This window comes from Ailuropoda melanoleuca, chromosome 1 (assembly GCF_002007445.2).
Source record: "Ailuropoda melanoleuca isolate Jingjing chromosome 1, ASM200744v2, whole genome shotgun sequence".
NCBI classification, from domain to species: Eukaryota; Metazoa; Chordata; class Mammalia; order Carnivora; family Ursidae; genus Ailuropoda; species Ailuropoda melanoleuca.
The window spans coordinates 63,896,563-63,917,499 of record NC_048218.1 but is presented as its reverse complement, the minus strand read 5'-3'; the positions used below and the strand labels follow the sequence as shown (position 1 = coordinate 63,917,499).

Sequence of the window (20,937 nt, the reverse complement as noted above, 5' to 3'; positions counted from 1 at the left end):
TTAAAAATGCTATAACTGAGATACAAAACAGGCTGGATATAATCACGAGGATGAAAGAAATAGGAATGAATAGGTGATATAGAAGATAAAATTAAGGAAATTAATGAACCTGAAAAAAAGAGGAAAACAAAACTATTAGATTACAAAGAAAGACTTACGGAGCTCAGTGATTCCGTAAAGTGAAAAAATATCTGTAACATAGGAGTCCTGGAAAAAGAAGAGTGGGGAAAAGGGGCAGAAGGTTTATTTGAACAAATTATAGCTGAGAACTTAACCAATCTGGGGGAAGGAAAAAGGCATTCTAGTCCAAGAGGCACAAGAACTTTCTTCAAAAATCAACAAAAACAGGTCAACACCACGACATATCATAGTGAAACTTGCAAAATACAAAGATAAAGAGAGAATTCTGAAAGCAGATCAGGAGAAAAAGTCCTTAGCCTACAAAGGTAAACACATAAGATTAGCAGCAGACCTGTCCAGGCCACAAGGACTGGCATGATATAGTCAATGTGCTAAATGGGAACAATATGCAGCTGGGAATACTTTATCCAGCAAGGCTGTCATTCAGAATAGAAGGAGAGATAAAGAGTTTCCAAGACAAGCAAAAACTAAAGGAGTTTGTAAACACTAAATCAGCTCTGCAAGAAATATGAAGGGGGACGCTTTGAGCAGGAAAGTGAGACCAAAAGCAACAAAGACTAGAAAGGAACAGAGATAGTCTACGGGAATAGCAACTTTACGGGTAATACAAAGGCATTAAACTCATCTTTCAATAATTACTCTGAATGTAAATGGACTAAATGCTCCAATTAAAAGACACAGAGAAGCAGAATGGACTAAAAAAAAAAAAAAGACCCACAGATAATGCTGCTCACAAGAGACTCATTTTAGACCCAAAGACACCTCCAGATTGAAAGTGAGGGGATGGAGAACAATTTATCATGCTAATGGACATCAAAAGAAAGCTGGAGTAGCCATACTTATATCAGACAAACTAGATTTTAAGCCAAAGATTGTAATAAGAGATGAAGGAGGGCACCATATCATAATAAAGGGGTCTATACAACAAGAAGATCTAACGATTGTAAATATTTATGTCCCTAACTTGGGAGCAGCCAAAAATATAAAACAATTAATAACAAACCTAAGGAAACTCATTGATAATAACACAAAATAGTAGGGGACTTTAACATCCCACTCACAGCAATGGACAGATCATGTAAGCTGAAGATAACAAGGAGAGAAGGGCTTTGAATGACAAACTGGACCCAGATGGACTTAACAGTTATATTCAGAGCATTTCATCCTGAAGCAGCGAATATATATTCTTCTTGAGTACACATGGAACATTCTCCAGAATAGATCACATAGTGGGTCACAAAACAGGCCTCAAACAGTACAAAACGATTGAGATCATACTATGCAAATTTTCAGACCACAATGCTATGAAACTTGAAAGTCAATCAAAAGAAAAAATGTGGAAAGACCACAAATACAAGGAGGTTAAAGAACACCCTACTAAGGAATGAATAGGTGAAATTAAAAAAGAATTAACAGGATAGACTGGTGATGGGTAGTAAGGAGGGCACGTATTGCATGGTGCACTGGGTGTTATACGCAACTAATGAATCATCGAACTTTACATCAGAAACCAGGGATGTACTGTATGGTGACTAACATAATAAAAAAAACATTAAAAAAAGAATAAAAAAATACATGGAAGCAAATGAAAATGAAAACAGTACAAAATCTTTGGGATGCAGGAAAGGTAATCCTAAGAGGGAAGTACATAGCAATATAGGCCTTCCTCAAGAAGCGAGAAAAGTCTCAAATACACAACCTAATCTTATACCTAAAGGAGTTGGAAAAAGAACAGCAAATGAAGTCTAAATCCAGTGGGAGAAGGGACATAATAAAGATCAGAGCAGAAATAAATGATATAGAAACCAAAAATACAGTGAACTAGGAGCTGGTTCTTTGAAAGAATTAACAAAATTGATATCCCTCTTAGTCAGACTTATCAAAAGAAAAGAGAAAGGATCCAAATAAATAAAATCATGAATGGAAGAGGAGAGATCACAACCAATACCGAAGAAATACAAACAACTATTAAGAGAATATTATGAGCAATTATATGCCAATTTTAATTAGGCAATCATGAAGAAATGGATAAATTTCTAGAAACATATAAACTACCGAAACTGAAGCAGGAAGAAATAGAAAATTTGAACATAACTATAACCAGCTAAGAAATTGAATCAGTAATCAAAATCTCCCAACAAACAAGAGTCCAGGGCCAGATGGCTTCCCAGGGGAATTCTACCAAACATTTAAATAATTAATACTATTCTTATTAAACTATTCCAAAAATAGAAATGGAAGGAAAACTTCCAAACTCATTCTATGAGGCCAGCATTACCTTGATTCCAAAACCAGACAAAGACCCCACTACAAAGGAGAATTATAGACCAATATCCCTGATAAACATAGATGCAAAAATTCTCAACAACTAGCTAATCAAATCCAACAGCACATTAAAAGAACTATTCACCATGATCAAGTGGGATTTATTCCTAGTCTGCAGGGGTAGTTCAATATCTGCAAATCAAACATCATGATACACCACATTAATAAAAGAAAGGATAAAAGCCATATGATCCTCTCAATAGATGGAGAAAAAGCATTTGACAAAGTACATCACCCTCTCTTGATAAAAACCCTGAAGAAAGTAGGGATGGAAGGAATATACGTCAACATCATAAAGACCATATATGAAAGACCCACGGCTAAAATCATGCTCAATGGGGAAAATTTGAGAGCTTTTCCCCTAAGGTCAGGAAAAAGACAGGGATGGCCACTCTCACCACTGTTGTTCAACACAGTCCTAGAAGTCCTAGCCTCAGCAGTCAGACAACAAAAAGAAATAAAAGGCATCCAAATCAGCAAGAAAGAAGTCAAACTTTCACTCTTCACAGACAATATGATACTCTATGTAGAAAACCCAAAAGACTCCACCAAAAAAATGCTAGAACTGATACAGGAATTCAGCAAAGTTGCAGGATTATAAAATCAACACACAGAAGTCTGTTGCATTTCTATACACCAATAATTAAGCAGCAGAAAGAGAAATCAAGGAATCAATCCCATTTACAATTGCACCAAAAACCATAAGATACTTAGGAATAAACCTAATCAAAGAGGTAAAATATCTGTACTCTGGAAACTACAGAATAGTTACAAAAGAAATTGAGGAAGACCAAAGAAATGGAAAAACATTCCACGGTCATGGATTGGAAGAACAAATATTGTTAAAATGTCTATACTTCCAAAGCAATCTACACATTCAATGCAATCCCTATCAAAATAACATTAGCATTTTTCACAGAGCTAGAACAGACAATTCTAAAATTTGTATGGAACCAGAAAAGACCCTGAAGAGCTAAAGTAATGTTGAAAAAGAAGAGCTTGTTTCCCTCTCTCCTTTTTTTCTTTTCCCCCTTCCCATATGTTTATCTGTTTTCTTTCTTAAATTCCACATATGAGTGAGATCACATGGTATTTGTCTTTAAACAAGCCATAAGTGACTCTTAATGACAGAGAACAAACAGGGTTGATGGAGGGAGGTGGGTGGGGGATGGGCTAGATGGGTGATGGGTATTAAAGAAGGCACTTGTGATGAGCACTGAGCATTGCATGTAAGTGATGAATCACTGAATTCTACTCCTGAAACCAATATTGCACTATATGTTAACTGACAAAATTTAAATTGAAAACAAGGTAGAAAAAGAAGAGCAAAGTGGGAGACATCATAATTCTGGACTTGAAGCCATATTACAAAGCTGTAATCATCAAAACAGTATGGTACTGGCACAAGATCAATGGAAAACAGTAGTGAACCCAGAAATGGACTCACGACTATCTGGTCAACCTATCTTTGACAAAGCAGGAAATAATATCCAAAGGAAAAAAAGACATTCTCTTTAAATGGTGTTGGGAAAATTGGACAGCCACATGTAGAAGAATGGGCCACTTTCTTACACCATACACAAAAATAAATTCTAAAGGGATGAAAGACCTAAATGTGAGACAGGAATCCATCAAAATCCTAGAGAAGAACACAGGCAGCAACCTCTTTGACCTCAGCCGCAGCAACTTCTTACTAGACACATGTCCAGAAGCAAGGGAAGCAAAAGCAAAAACAAACTACTGGGACTTCATCCAGATAAAAAGCTTCTGCATAGAAAAGGAAACAAACAACAAAACTAAAAGGCAGTCTATGAAATGGGAGAAGATACATGCAAATGATATATTGGATAAAAGCTAGTATCCAAAATATATAAAGAACTTATAAAACTCAACACCTAAAAAATAAAAAAATCCAGTTAAGAAATGGGCAGAAGACATGAACAGACATTTCTCCAAAGAAGACACATAAATGGCTAAAAGACACATGAAAAAAATGCTCAACACTCATCATCAGGGACATACAAATCAAAACCACAATGAAATACCACCTCACACCAGTCAGAATGGCTAAAATTAACAACTCAGGAAACAACAGATGTTGGCAAGGATGTGGTGAAAGGGGAACCCTCTTACATTGTTGGTGGGAATGCAAACTGATATAGCCACTCTGGAAAACAGTATGGAGGTTCCTCAGAAAGTTAAAAAAAGAGCTACCCTATGACCCAGCAATTGCACTACTAGGTATTTATCCAAAGGATATAAAAATAGAGATTTGAAGGGGCACATGCACCTCAATGTTTACAGCAGAACTATCCACAATAGCCAAAATGAGCCCAAATGTCCATCAACTGATGAGTGGATAAAGATGTGGTATATATACACAATGGAATATTACTCAGCCACCAAAAAGAATGAAATCTTGCCATTTGCAAAGAGCTGGATGGAGCTGGAGTGTATTATGCTCTGCCAAATAAGTCAGTCAGAGAAAGACATGATTTCACTCACATGTGGAATTTAAGAAACAAAACAGATGAACATAGGGGAAAAGAAGGAAAAATAAAGTAAGATAAAGATAGAGAGGGAAGCAAACCATAAGAGACTCTTACATATAAGGAACAAACTGAAGTTTGCTGGAGGGGAGGTGGGTGCAGGGATGGGGTAATTGGGTGATGCTCATTAAGGAGGTCACTTGATGTAATGGGCACTGGGTGTTATATGCAACTGATGAAAGACTAAATTCTACTCCTGAAGCTGATACTACACTATATGTGAACTGACTTGAATTTAAATAAAATCTTGAAAGACAAAAAAAATGCGCAGAAGAACCACACAAACATTTTTCCAAATAAGTCATACAGATGGCCAACAGACACATGAAAAGATGCTCAAAATCATTCATCATCAGGGAAATGCAAATCAAAACCAAAATGAAAAATTACCTATACCTGCCAGAATGGCTAAAATCAAAAAGAGAATAAATAACAAATGTTGGTGGGGACAAGGAGAAAACATAACCCTCATACACTATTGGTGGGAATGTAAATTGGTGTATCCACTGGAAAACAGTATGGAGGTTCCTCAAAAAATTAAAAATAGAAAAAATGTATGATCCAATAATTCCACCACTGGGTATTTACCCAAAGAAAATGTAAAACCTATGTCAAAAAGATATATGCACCCCTATGTTTATTGCAGCATTATTTACAATAGCCCAGATATGGAAGCAATCTAAGACTCAGAAGGATAAAGAATATGTGTCATTTATCTACAGTGGAATATTATGCAGCCATAAAAAGGGATGAGGTCATTCCATTTGTGATGACATGGATGGACCTAGAAGGTATTATGCTAAGTGGAAGAAGACTGAGAAAGACAAATACCATATAATTTTACTTATATGTGGAATCTAAAAAGAAAATGAACAAACAAAAAGCAGAATCAGACCTACAACTCCAGAGAACTGATGGTTCCCAGAAGGGAGGAGAAACAAGGACAGGCAAAATGGGTGCAGGTGAGTGGAAGATACAGGCTTCCAATTACGGAATGAATAAGTCACAGGAATAAAACGCACAGCGTAAGGAATATAGCCAATGACACTATAATTGCATAGTGACAGATGGTAGCTAAACTGGAGGTGAGCACAGCATATTGTATAAGCTTGTGGAATCACTATGTTGAAATGTAACACTGTATGTCGACTACACTCAAAACAATTTTTAATAAAAAATTATTAAATAAATTTATTATTTAAAAGTACATGCAAACATATTGCTACTTTGTTGTCTTCTGGTATAGCCACGCTTGAACATTTACCAAGTAGAATGTGAATTACTTTATTATGTTATTTTAATTTCATCTTAATATTACATTATTTTCAAAGATGTATATACCTAGGTTATATTAAGTTATGAAATTCACTTCAAGATAGTTAAAGGGGACTTTAAAATATCTGTTATAAAAGATGGTATTGGGTCTGATAAGGTTGAGAAATGAGATCGCTGTAGTAACAGAGGGTTTATTTCCTCTTATTAGGAAACTTTCATTTGGATAAAATATACCAGAAGAAATTCACTGTTTTTTTTTAGAGAAATCCCAAATGGTTACTACTAGTATAATAAATCACTGCTGACTTTTGCCTATAATTTTTGCATCCACAATCATTATTTCTATAGTTTTTTGATTCCCCTGAATTTTTTATGCAATTACATTCTTTCTTGTTTTCAATTCTTATATCTCATTTCTTTTATTTGTTTTATTGCATTTGCTAGAACATTCAGTACAACGTTGAACAGAAATCATGATATCAGTCTTGTCTTCTTCCTAACTTGAATGAGAATGCTTGTAGAGTCTAAATTACCATGTCAGCAATAGTTTTGTTTTTTGTAATTAACTTTTATGAAGTTAAAAAATAGAGATCATTGACCTAAGCCAAAGGCAAACACTTAACCGACTAAGCCACCCAGGTGCCCCTGTAACTATGTTCTTAAGTAAAATTGTTCTACATTGTTTTTTGTCTTATTCCTGTTTAGTTTTGATATTGAGATCATCCTAAAATTATAAAAGAACTGGTTTGCTTTCCCTACTTTTCTATTCTCTGAAACAGTTTGTAAAAGATAAGAATTACTTGTTCCTTGAATATTTGTTAAAATTCATCTGTAAAACAATCTTCAGTTTTCCAGCATCTACCTCTCCAGGGTGGAGAAGAAGAGACATTAAGTATTGCTGGTTTCTTCAGGCTTTCCATTTCTCTTTGAGTCATATTCGATAATACTTTTTCTAGAAATTCATCCATTTCTATCCCAAATTTACTGGGATAAAATTTTTATAAAATTCTCATAATTTAAAAAATAAAACATACTATAGCTAAAATTTTATCCATTTTTTTCATTCCTAATATTTTTATTTGTGTTTTTTCTTTTTTCTTCATCAGTTCTCATTAGCGGTTGGTCTTTTTTTTTTTTTAAGATTTTATTTATTTATTTGAGAGACAGAGAGAGAGCGTGTGCACAAGAGAGTGAGTGAGCATGAGTGGAGGGGGGAAGGGCAGAGGGAGAAGCAGACTCCCCACTGAGCAGGAAGCACCACCCAGGGCTTGATCCCAGCACCCTGAGATCATGACCTGAGTGGAAGGCAGACGCTTAACCAACTGAGCCACCCAGTGCCCCGACTAATCTTTTTATTTGTTTTCGAATAAATTACTTTTAGTTTTGTTTATTCTCTAATATTTCTTTGTTACCTATAGTTTTGATTCTAACCTATATTACTTTCTTTCTCTGCTTTCTTTAAGCTTAAAATGGTATTGTTTTTTTCCTCAAGAGGAATCTTTCATTCGTTTTCATTTTTTTTTAAATAAAGAAACATTTTGAGGCTATAAATTTCCCTGTAGGTATCATTTTGGCTGCATCCTCAAATTACTAAGATATATTATTTTGATCTTGCTTAATGGTAATTATTTTATAATTTTGTTATAGTTTCCTTTTAACATGTAAATTATCAGGCATATGCTTTGAAGTTTCCAACCATTTATTTTAAAATAATTTTTGTTTATGTTTTCATTGTATTATAGTCCTATAATATGATCAATAAAATGTGAACTCTTTGAAATACTATTATTTCCTTTTCTCAGTATGAAGTAATTACTAAAATGTTTTATATATACCTCAAAAGAATGTTCCCTTCACATTTTGGAATTCTATATTTACTATTAGAATAGGCAAGTTAATTATGTTGTTCAAGGATTTTATACCCTTAGTAAATTTTGTCCACTTGATTACAGATAGATTAAATCTTCCATTATGACAGAGACTTGTATCTTCTTTGTCTATCAATTTTTATTTTATATATATATACTCACACATACATACGACTACATATTTTAATATATATGCACATACACAGTGAAGATATATTATTATGGGCATATAAATTTGTAATTCTTTATCCTCCTGGTGAATTGAACCTTTTGTCATTATTTGGCCATTCAAGAAATCAGACGCTCCAATTTTACCTCTTAAGGTAGGAAGATTAGCACTAACAATATTAACAACTGGAAGTTCAAAAGACCTTTCCTGGTCCCTATTTAATTCATAATTCTACTTTCTCTGCCACCTAGACTTGGCTCTTTCCTTCCTTAATTCTGTTATTTGGCTAGAGCTAGAGTCAATCCTTCCTAGCCGCTTTCTTTGTTATTATTAATTAGCAAGGTGAGATTAGCTTTAAATAAGCAGAAAGTCTCACTCTATCCCTGTCAACCTGTATGCTTTTATTTTAAAAGTATTTATTGAGCATCTACTATGTATCAGGAACTGTGCTAGATACTAGTATTCAATGATAAGCAAAAAATAAACATAATTGGTCCTCCTGGAGCTTATGCTTTAGAAGAAAGCAAATCACACAAAAGATATAACTTTATAATTATGACATTTGATATAAACAAGATATTGCTCTGAAGTTCTACAAAAAGGGAGATTTGACCTTGTCAGGAAGGTGTCCTTGATAAAATATGCCTTGAATTGTAATCTAAAGGAGAAAAAGCTAACTACATGATAGGAAGGAAGTGTTTCTGCCTGAGTGAATAGCAGTGTATAAGGGCCCTGAGGTGGGTGAAAGTATTTGAGTATAGTGGCAAAAATTAGGTAAATGTTGCTAGAACAGAAAGAGCAAGACCATTATAGTAAAATGTTTTGTCTCTATCATAAAAGAAATTGCAAATGACCCTTGAACAATGTGAGGGGGGTTTAGGGGAGCTGACCCTCTATTGTGAAAAATTTGCATATAACTTTTGACCCCACAAAAATTTAACTACTAATAACCTACTGTTGACCAGAGGCCTTACTGATAGTAGAAACAGTCGATAAATACATATTTTGTATCTTATATGTATTACATATACATATTCTTAATAACATTAACAAAATCATAAGGAAAAGAAAATACATTTACAGTACCAAAAAAAAGTCTATTGAAAAAAAAAATCCATGTGTAAGTGGACCTGCACAATTCAAACCTGTGTTGCTTAAGGGTCAACTGTACGAGCTATTGAAAATTTTAAAGGAGGGGTGACAAATTATATTTTAATTATGAAAGATTGAAGTGGCTGCAATGTACATGATGGAACAAAATGGGCTTGACTAGATAAAGGGTAAACCAGTTAAAAAGTCACTGCAGAGTTAAAAGCAAGAAATAACAGCAAGTGGATCTAGAGTGATAGTAGTAAAGATACAGAGAAGTAAATGAATTTGAGAAATATTAAGGAAGTAAAATAAACAGGACTTGATAAAGGATTGACTACACTATTAAAAGGGAGAGGAAGTAAATCCTTGCATACAATTGGGCTTCTGGATTGTATCATTAGATGAATCTACCTTTCACTAAAAGGAAACAGTGAACCAATGATTGTAAGTTGGTTTTGGACAAAGTGAATTTAGGATGCCCTTACTAAAAGGTGGTGTCAGACCTGTTTCCAGAGCTCAGAGGTCTGGGCCAGAGAAGCAAATTTACAAGTTATCTATACATAAGTACTAATTACAACAGAAATTTGGAGGAGATTATCTAGGGAAAGAATGTGGAGTAAAAAGAAAAAAAAAAGACCTAAAATAAAGGCTTGAGAACTCCAGCTCTAATTGCTAAGTAGAAGATTCTAAACTGGCAAAGGAGAAAGAGAAATATATCTAGAGAGAAAGGAGAAAAACCAATAAGACATTATATCACAGAGTCAAAAGAAAAGGAATGAGTCAACAAAAAGGTAACGGTTAATCATAGTATCAAATGAATAAAATGAGTTTTTCTTTTTATCCAAATTTTAGATCATAATCACTAGAGTTCCATTGTGAATTCTTACTTTTCCAATTACTCATGTTTATATATACTTACTTAAAGTATTCATCAGAAGGCCACTGTTGTCATGAGATTTATTCTGGCTGGCATCCATATCAGGAATCCTGCAATGTGGCATGGCAGGATGTCCTGAGATATAATTCCCTGGATCAGAAGGAGAGGATCTGCACTCTTCATCGTCCGAGTCACTGGAACTATCCTCACTACTTGAAGATGATGAACTTTTGGAATCCGATGAACTCTCACAACTACTCATCTGGTCCATTAGACTAGCTTCTGCCTTCAGTTCTGAAAATAAAGCAGAAATTAATAGGTTAAATAAATAATATTAAATAAAAATATTAAATAAATTTAAAAAATGGATGCGTTAGCTTCTAAGAAAGCGTTGTTGAGGAATAAAAGAGATTAAACATACATTTAGAGCATTTAAAACATTTAAAAAGCTCCTCTACCATTAAAAGACATAGGCAATGCCTAAATCTAAATGCTATATTTATTATACCATTATACTTAAATATGTATGTAATTCAAATAAAATAAAGAATGTGAAAAATTAAAACTGTAAAAATTAAAATCTATTTTGGCAGAAACCATCCTCCAATTCCCCTTACTCTCCTAATACGTATAAGGCAACATAGTACATACAGATGAATTTCTTTTTTTTCCCCAGCTTTTTTGACCTATAATTGACAAAATTGTATATACTTAAAGTGTACGACAGGCTCCCAGCCCCAGTTTAAGAAGCAATTTGGCCCGACAAAACACTTCCCCTTGAACCAAGAATCTGGACATTCAGTGTAAGCAGTTGAGTGATGCTAGTTGGAGAGAGTTCCCGCCTCTGATCCAACTGTTTGAGGTGGTCAGGCTGGATGACAGGGGCCTCAAAGAGCTGTGTTGAAAGGATGTCACCTGTGCTCTCTGGGCCAACCTCTCCCTGACTGAGGTAGCCTTTGCACCAAAGAGCTGGGTGATGCTGGTAGGCACCTGGTGCTCCAGGGCCTGTAGAGCCCCACCTGCAAGATATAGAAGCTCAGCCTCCAGAACTGCTGCCTGATGGAGGCTGGCTGTGGAGTCCTGCCCTGCGTGCTGCACTTGGTGCCCGTCCTGCATGAACTGCACTTCAGAGACAATTCGTTGGCAGATGCAGGCCTGCAGCTGTTCTCCAAAGATCTCCTGGACTCCCAGTGCCACCTTGAGACACTTCAGCTGGAGTACTGCAACCTGACAGCTGCCAGTTGTGAGCCCCTAGCTGTGGTGTTCAAAGGCCAAGCCACACTCCAAGGAGCTCATGGTGACCAACAATGACATCTGTGAGGGGGCATCTGAGTGCTGTACCAGGGCCTGGTAGACTCTGCCTTTCAGTTGGAGATGCTCAAGTTGGAGAACTGTGGCTTCACGTTGGCCAATGGTAAGGATCTGTGTAGTATTGTGACCTCCAAGGTGCTGGACCTGGGTGACAAGCTGGGTGACCTGGGTATTGTCGAGATGTGCCCCAAAATGCTACACCCCAGCTCCTGACTCAGGGCCCTGTGGCTCTGGGACTGTGACATCACCACTAGGGGCTGCAGAGACCTGTGCCACGTCCATAGGGCCAAGGAGAGCCTGAAGAATTGAGCCTGGTGGGCAATGTGCTGGGGGACAAGGGTGCCTGGCTACATGTGAGAGCCTGTGGGAACCTGGCTGCCAGATGCAGTATCCATGGGTGAAGTCCTGCAGCTTACGGCCATCTGCTGCCACCATTTCAGCATGACATAGACCCAAAATAGTATCTCATGGAGTTGCAGATGAGCAACAACAAGCTAGGGGATTCTGGAGTCCGGGAGCTCTGCCGAGGTCTGGGCCATCCTGGCACCCCACTGTGAGCGCCCTGGCTGGGGGAATGCGACTGATGGACAGTGGCTGTAGCAGCCTGGCCTTGCTCCTGCTGGCCAACCCCAGCCTGCACAAGCAGGAATTCAGGCAACAACTACATGTGCTCTGAAATAGCATGGCATCTACTGGATAAAGGAGACAGAGGATCGCCTGCAGGTCCAGGGAGGGCACAAGCTGAACCTGAGGGTCATCTTCTGAGTCACCTCCAGCCCCAGCTTCTGAAACCTGCTCTCCTAACAAGCCCTACCTGGGACACGGCAGGGGACTGGCTGCTACTAGGGGCTCTCACTCTGGTGTCCTAGCTTTGACTGAAGAGAAACACTCAAATCAACTGACTTCTGTGAGAAAATTTTAGACGTTTTATAATCATTAAAGCACTTTGTTTTTGGCAAGAGGAAAAAACCCAAAATATACAATTTAATGCTTTGATATACATTGTGAAATGATTATCATAATCAAGTTAATTAACATATTTATCACCTCATAGTTTCCATTTGTGTGTGTGTGTGTGTGTGTGTGTGTGTGTGTGTGTGTGTGTGTGATGGGAACATGTAAGATCTGCTCTCTTAGAAAATTTAGACCAGATACTACTGGCACAAAAATAGACACATAGATCAACAGAACAGAATAGAAAACCCAGAAATGAACGTACAACTTTGACAAGGCAGGAAAGAATATCCAGTGGGAAAAAGATAGTCTTTTTTTTCCCAAATAGTGTTGGGGAAATTGGACAGCAACATGCACAAGAATGAAACTGGACCATTCTTACATCATACACAAAAATAAATGTTAAATGGATTAAAGATGTAAATGTGAGGCATGAAACCATTAAAATCTGAGAGGAGAACACAGGCAGCAACCTCTTTGACATCAGCCACAACAACTTCTTACTAGATATGTCCCTGAGGCAAGGGAAACAAAAGCAAAATTAAACTATTAGGGCTTCATCAAAATAAAAAGCTTCTGCACAGCGAAGAAAACAACAACACTAAAAGGCAACCTTCAGAATAGGAGAAAATATTTGTAAATGAGATATCTGATAAAGGGTTAGTATAAAAGTATATTAAAATATGTAAAGGTATTAAGGAGGGTACATTTTGCATGGGGCACTGGGTGTTATACACAAGTAATGAATCATGGGACTTTACATCAAAATCTAGGGATGTACTGTATGGTGACTAACAATATAATAAAAAATTATTATAAAAAAAAGAACTTATCAAACTTGACACCCAAAAAACCAAATAATCCGATTAAATAATGGGCAGAAGACATGAATAGACATTTTCCAAAGAAGACATACAGATAGCTAATAGACACATGTTATGAAAACAGCCCAAATGTCCATGGACTGATGAATGGATAAAGAAGATGTGAGATTTATGTGTGTGTGTGTGTGTGTGTGTGTATGTAAATATACATATACATATATATATATGTAAAATATCTCCAATGGAATATTACTCAGCCATAAAAAAGAATGAAATCTTGTGATTTGCAACAACATGGATGGACCTAGAGAGTATTATGCTAAGTGAAATAAGTCAGTCAGAGAAAGACAAATACCATATGATTTCACTCATGTGGAATTTAAGAGACAAAACAAATGAACATGGGAAAAAGAGAGAGAGAGGCAAACCAAGAAACATACTCTTAACTGTACAGAACATACTGAGGTTTGCTGGATGGGATGATGGGAGGGGGGATGAGGTAAATAGGTGATGGGGATTAAGGAATGCACATGTTGTGATGAGCACTGGGTATTGCATGTTAGTGTTGAATCACTAAATTGTACATTTGAAACTAATATTACACTGCATGTTAATTAACTAGAATTTAAATAAAAATTTAAAAAGATTTAGACACTCTAAATTATATTAGATCCCCAGAACTTATTCATCTTATAACTCTAAGTTTATACTCTTTGACCAATATCTCCTCTTTCTCCCTACCCCCGCAGTCCCTGGCAACCACCCACCTACACGGTTTCTGAGTTTAACTTTTTTAGATTGCTTCCACATGTAAATGAGATCATACAATATTTATCTTTCTCTGTGTAGCTTATTTCACTTATTTCTCCCTTCCAATAGTTTGTTAGTATATAGAAATGCAACTGGTTTTTGTATATTGATTTTGTATTCTGCAACTTTACAGAATTCATTTATTTTAAGTTTTTTGCTGGAGTCTTTAGGGTTTTTTAGTTTAGGGTGGAGTCATGTCATCTGTAGAAACAAATTTATTTCCTCCTTCCAATTTAGATCCATTTCTTTTTCTTGCCTAATTGCTCTGCCTAGGATTTTAGTACTACGCAGAATAGAAGTAAAGAGAATGTCTTGTCTTATTTCTGATCTTAGAAGAAAACTTTCAGCTTTTCATTGTTGAGTATGATAGCTGTGGGCTTGCCATACATGGCCTTTATTATATAGATCTGTATTTCTTCTGTATCTAATTCATTGAGAGTTTTTAAGGTGAAAGTGTTGAAATCTGTCAAATGCTTTTTCTGCATCTACTGAAATGATCATATGATTTTCATCCTCCATTCTGTTAACAGGATATATCACATCTATTGATTTGCATATGTTGAATATCCTTGCATCCCCAGTATAAATCCCATTTGATGATGGTGTATAATCTGTTCAATATACTGTTGAATTTGGTCTCTTAGTATTTTGTTGAGGACTTTTGCATCTATGTTCATCTGGGATATTTGTCTATAATTTTTTTAGTTGTCCTTCTCTGGCTTTGATATCAGAGTAATACTGGCTTTGTAAAATTAACTTGAAAGTGTTCCCTCCTCTTCAATTTGTTGGAACAGTTTGAGAAGAACTGACATTAATTATTCTTTAAACATTTGGTAGAATTCACCAGTGAAGCCATCTATATGGTCCTTGGCTTTTCTTTGCTAGGAGATTTTTGATTACAGATTCAGTGTCCTTACTAATTATTGGTCTGTTCAGATTTTCTCTTTCTTCATGATTCAGTCTTGGTAGGTTGTCTCTTTCTAGGAATTTATCCACTTCTTCTAGGTTATGCAATTTGTTGGCAAATAATTTTTCAGTCTCTTATGAATGTATTTTTGTAGTATCAGTTATAATGTCTTTCATTTCTCTTTTTTCTTCATTAGTCTAATTAAAAGTTGGTCTGGTTAATCTTTTTAAAAAACCAACTCAGTTTCATTCATCTTTTCTATTGTTTTTCTAGTCTATTTCTCTTATTTCTATTCTGGATAATCTTTATTATTTCCTTACTTCTGCTGACTTTGGGCTTAGCTTTCACTTCATTTACTACTTCCTTGAGGTTATAAAGTTAGGTTATTTGAGATCTTTCTTTTTTCTTAATGTAGGCATTTATTCCTATAAACTTCCTTCTTGAACAGTGTTTGCAGCATCCTGTAAGTTTTGGTATATTGCATTTCCATTTCATTTATTTCAAGATTTTAAAAATTTCCTTTCTGATTTCTTATTTGACCCATTTGTTGTTCAGGTGCATGTTGTTTAATTTCCACAAATTTATGAATTTCCCCATTTTCCTCCCATTGTTGATACTAATTTCATACCACTGTGGTTGGAAAAGATACTTAATATGATTTCAATCTCCTTAAACTTGTTAAGACTTGCTTTGTGACCTAACATATGATGTATCATGGAGAATGTTCAGCATATGCTTGAGAGGAATGTGTTTTCTGCTGCTACTGTATAGTATGTTTTATACAAATCTGTTAGGTCTATTTGGTCTAAAGTCTAGTTCAAATACAATATTATCTTATTGATTTTCTGTCTTGATGATTTATTTGTTGTTCAAAGTGGGGTAATGAAGTCCCCTACTATTTTTGCATTGCTATCTCTATTTCTCCCCAGATCCATAAATATGTAATATATTAGGGTGCTCCAATATTGGATGCATATACATTTACCACTGTTAAATCCTTTTGATGAAATGATCCCTTTATCATTATCTAATGACCTTCTTTGTTTCTTGTAACAGTTTTGACTTAGTCTGTTTTGTCTGATACAATAAGTACAGCTCTTTCTGCTCTCTTCCGGTTTCCATTTGAATGGAATATCTTTTTCTATCCCTTCACTTTCAGCCTATATATATCCTTAGAGCCGAAGTGAGTCTCTTATAGGTAGCACCTAGTTGATCTTGTTTTTTATCCATTCAGCCACACTATGTCTTTTGATTGGAGAATTGAATTCCTTTCCATTTACAGTTATCATTTATAGGTTAAGACTTACTATTGCTACCTTGTTAATTGTTTCTGGTTGTTTTGTAGTTTGTACCTTTTGCTGTCTTCCTTTGTGATGTAATCAATTTCTTTGATTTGATTTCTTTCTTCTTTGATTTCTTCCTTTTGGGTGTCTATTAGAAGTTTTGTTTTGTGGTTACAATGAGGCTATTTAAAATCTCTTACAGCTATAACAGTCTATTTTAAGCTAACAATAACTTCTTCCAAATACAAAAACTTTATCCTTTTATTGCCCTTCCTACAGCTGGTTTTTGATGTCACAATTTACATCTTTTTTTTTAAGATTTTATTTATTTGACAGAGACAGCCAGCGAGAGAGGGAACACAAGCAGGGGGAGTGGGAGAGGAAGAAGCAGGTTCCCAGGGAGGAGCCTGATGTGGGGCTCGATCCCAGAGCACTGGGATCACGCCCTGAGCCGAAGGCAGACGTTTAACGACTGCACCACCCAGGCGCCCCACAATTTACATCTTTTGAACTTGTGTATCCATTAACAAATTATTATAGCTATTGTAATTTGTAATACTTTTGTCTTTTACCTTTTATACTAGGGTTAAGCAATTTATACACTACTATTACAATATTAGAGTATTCTAAATTTGACCATGTACTTAAGTTTTCCAGTGAGTTTTATACTTTCATTTGTTTTCATGTTACTAATTAGCATCCATTCACTTCAGCTTGAAGAACTCCCTTTAGCACTTCTTGTAAGCCACATCTGGTGTCAATGAACTCCCTCAGCTTTGGTTAATTTGGGAAAGTCTTTGTATCTCCTTCATTTCTGAAGGACAGCTTTGCCAGTTAAAGTATTCTTGGTTGGCAGTTTTTCTTGTTGTTGATTTAGCATTTTGACAATATTATCCCATTCTCTTGGCCTGCAAGGTTTCTGCTGAGAAATCCACTGATAGCCACATGGGGGTTCCCTTATATGTGAGGAGTTTTTTTTACTGTTTTCAAAATTCTTTCTTTGTTCTTAAGTTTTGGTAGTTTTATTATAATTAGTCTTGGTGAAGACTTAAAAATTTTTTTAATGAAGTATAGTTGACACATGATGTTAGTTTCAGGTATACAACATAGTTATTCAACAACTTTATATGCTATGCTATGCTATGTTTACCACAAGTATAGCTATCATCTGTCATCATGCAGTGCTATTATAATGCCACTGTCTATATTCCTTATGCTGTGCCTTTTATTCTTGTGACTTTCTTTGGGTTGATATTGCTTGGAGTCTTTTGAGCTTCATATATCTGGATGTTCATACTCAGATGTTCCAATTTGGGAAGTTTTCAATCATTATTTCTTTAAATAAGCTTTCTCTCTCTCTCTTCTCCTTCTTGGATTCCTATATATAGTTCATGCATTGTTTTGCTTAATGGTATCCCCTAATTAACATAGGCTCTCCTCACTCCTTTTCATTCCTTTTTTTCTCCACTGACAAGTTAATTTCAAATGACCTATCTTTGAGTTCACAGATCTTCCTTTTGCTTGGTAAAGTCAGCTGTTGGTGCTCTCTACTGCATTTCTTAATTTCATCCATGGTATTCTTCAGCTCCAGGATTTGTTTGGTTCTTTTTTATTATTTCTATCTCTCTGTTGAAATTCAATTTTTGTGTATTGTTTTCCTGATTTTATTGAGTTGTCTGTGTTCTCTTTTGGCTCTCTGAGCTTCCTTAAAACAATTATTTTGAATTCTTTGGCAATTCATAGATCTCTATTTCTTTGGTATCCATTATTGAAAAATTATTGTATTCCTTTGGTGGTGGCATGTTTCCTTGACTTTTCATGTTTCTTATAGCCTTGCATTGATGTCCGTGCATTTTATGGAACAGTTATTTCTTCCAGTAGGTAAAAAGAGCAATAATGTCAATATCCTCTTTGGTTTAGCATTTCCAAAAAAATTTTTAAGATACACAAAATTTATGGTTATGTGAGGTCTTCAGCTACCATCGAGATCAATTTTATGATTTTACAAATGTGGAAACCTAGGTCCAAAATGAACAAAAATTACCAGATTTTTAGGGGCAGAGCCAAGTCTACTTTCAGGTCAATGTTTTTCTAGAATATGAATACAAATGTCAAGTAGTTGGACAAAAAATTTTTAATCATTTTTTTTTTTTTTTAGCAGGTAGTCACCCTGGCTTAGCACACAGATACAAACATTTCAAGGTAGGCACTTGGGCATCGTGAAGCAGTAGCTTCCTGTGCTGGGGAGCTGGCCAGACTCGCAGACCGGTAGCTGCTGGGAAACCAGACTGAAACCAGGAGGTCAGGAGTGCACTTGCAACCGGACTGAAAACCGGAGCTCAGGAGAGGGGGAACCAGAGTGAAACCAGGAGCTCCAGAGCATGTACTCTAACCCAACTGAAACCAGGAGCTTGGGAGCACGCAGGGGAATGGGGTGGCTGGCAGTTTTAGAAGCACAAAGGGCAGAGATGTGCCGGCCCTGGGAGCAAGGACTGGGAGAATGGTTGTGGGGCTCACAACCCAGACACTGAGGGGTTTTTAGCAGCACTGACAGAGATGGAGTTAGAGTGGTCAGGAGAGCTCAGTGAAGAGCAGACTGCGATCTCTCTGTTCTGAGACAGAGGCTAGGATATGGTCACTGCTACTCTGACCCTCAGAAGAGTCACAGAAAACTACCAGGGAAAGCTGCCAGAGAACAAAAGCCCAGAAAAACTGGTTTTCACTGCACCCATCCTCCCCCCTGCCCACACAGGGGACAGGGCAACTCTACCCAAACAGGGTTGCCTGAGTATCAGCGCGGCAAGCCCCTATCCCAAAAGGCAGGCTGGAAAAAACAAGAAGCCCACATCCCTAAGGTCCCTATAAAACAAGTGCAACTTGCTTGGGTCCTGGTCAAAAATTTGGGCTCTGTACATCTCAGCAACCACACCTCATCAGAATGACAAGGAGGAGGAACCCCCAACAAATGAAGAAACAGAGACTGTGGCCTCTGCCACAGAACTAATGGATATGGATATAACCAAATTGTCAGAAATGGAGTTCAGAGTAACCAATGGTCAAGATGACATGTAGGCTTGAAAAAAATATTAAGGAAAATACAGAATCTCTAAGGGCGGAAATGAGAGTGAATCTGGCAGAAATTAAGAATGCTATGAATTAAATGCAGTCTAAACTGGATGCTCTGATGGCCAGGGTAAACGAGGCAGAAGAATGAATTAGTGTGTTAGAAGATGAGATGATAGAAAAGAAAGAAAGAGAAGAAACATGGCTTAAGAAACTCCACTTTCAAGAAATAAGACTACAGGAGATTACTGACTCAATGAAATGTTCCAATGTCAGAATCATTGGCATCCCCGAGGGGTGGAGAAAGAGAGAGGTCTAGAAGAGATATTTGAACAAGTTGTAGCTGAGAACTTCCCTAATCTGGTGAAGGAAACAAGCATTCATGTTCAAGAGGCAGAGAGGAACCCTCCCAAGATTAATGAGAACAGACCAACACCACGTCACATAATTGTACAATTTGCAAATCTTAGATTGAAGGAAACAATCTTGAAAGCAGCCAGGAACAGAGATTCCTCATGTACAGAGGGAGGAACATCAGAATAATGTCAGACCTGTCTACAGAGACCTGGCAAGCCAGAAAAAGCTGGCAAGACATATTCAGAGCACTAAGTGAGAAGAACATGAAAGCAAGGATTCTTTATCCATCAAGGCTGTCATTCAGAATGGATGGAGAGACAGGAGCTTCCAAGACCGGCAGAAACTGAAAGAATATGTGACTACCAAGCCAGCCCTACAAAAAATATTAAGTAGAAAGACCCCTAGAGTGATACAGAACAGAAATTTACAATCTATAGAAACAAAGACTTCACAGGCAACATGACATCATTAAAATCATATCTCTCAATAATCACTCTCAATGTGAATGGCCTAAATGCTCCCATAAAATGCCACAGGGTCACAGAATGGATAAAAAGACATGACCCATCCATATGCTGTCTACAAGAGACTCATTTTGAACCTAAAGATACAACCAGACTGAAAGTGAAAGGATGGAGAACCATTTTTCATGCCAACAGACCTCAAAAGAAAGCTGGGGTAGCAATTCTCATATCAGACAGATTAGGTTTCAAGCTAAAGACTGTAGTTAGAGGTACAGAAGGACACTATATTATTCTTAAAGTGTGTATCCAACAAGAGGATCTAATAATTATAAATATCTATGCCCCCAAAGGGGAGCAGCCAGATATACAAGCCAACTCTTAACCAGAATAAAGAGAAATATAGATAATAATACATTAATAGTAAAGGACCTCAACACTCCACTCTCTGCAATAGACAGATCATCTGAGCAGAAAACCAACTAAGAATCAAGAGCTTTGAATGACATACTGGAACAGATGGACCTCATAGATACATACAGAACACTACACGCTAGAACAACAGAATACTCATTCTTTTCAAATGCACATGGAACTTTCTCCAGAATAGACCTTATTCTGGGTCACAAAACAGATCTCAACCGATACCAAAAGACTGAAATTATTCCCTG

At 36.5% G+C, this 20,937-nt stretch overlaps 1 protein-coding gene and 1 pseudogene across 2 annotated transcripts in view; one reads left to right on the top strand and one right to left on the bottom strand.

Moving 5' to 3' along the window:
* EAF2 (ELL associated factor 2) overlaps positions 1 to 20,937 on the bottom strand; it is a 50,037-nt gene that overhangs the window by 6,359 nt on the left and 22,741 nt on the right. For both annotated transcript variants that reach the window (XM_034659346.1, XM_002927231.4), the window contains exon 5: positions 10,339 to 10,590. In XM_034659346.1, coding sequence (XP_034515237.1) covers positions 10,339 to 10,590 — 252 coding nt within the window. The remainder of the gene's footprint in view (positions 1 to 10,338; positions 10,591 to 20,937) is intronic.
* On the top strand, positions 10,773 to 12,283 carry LOC105241129 (annotated as a pseudogene).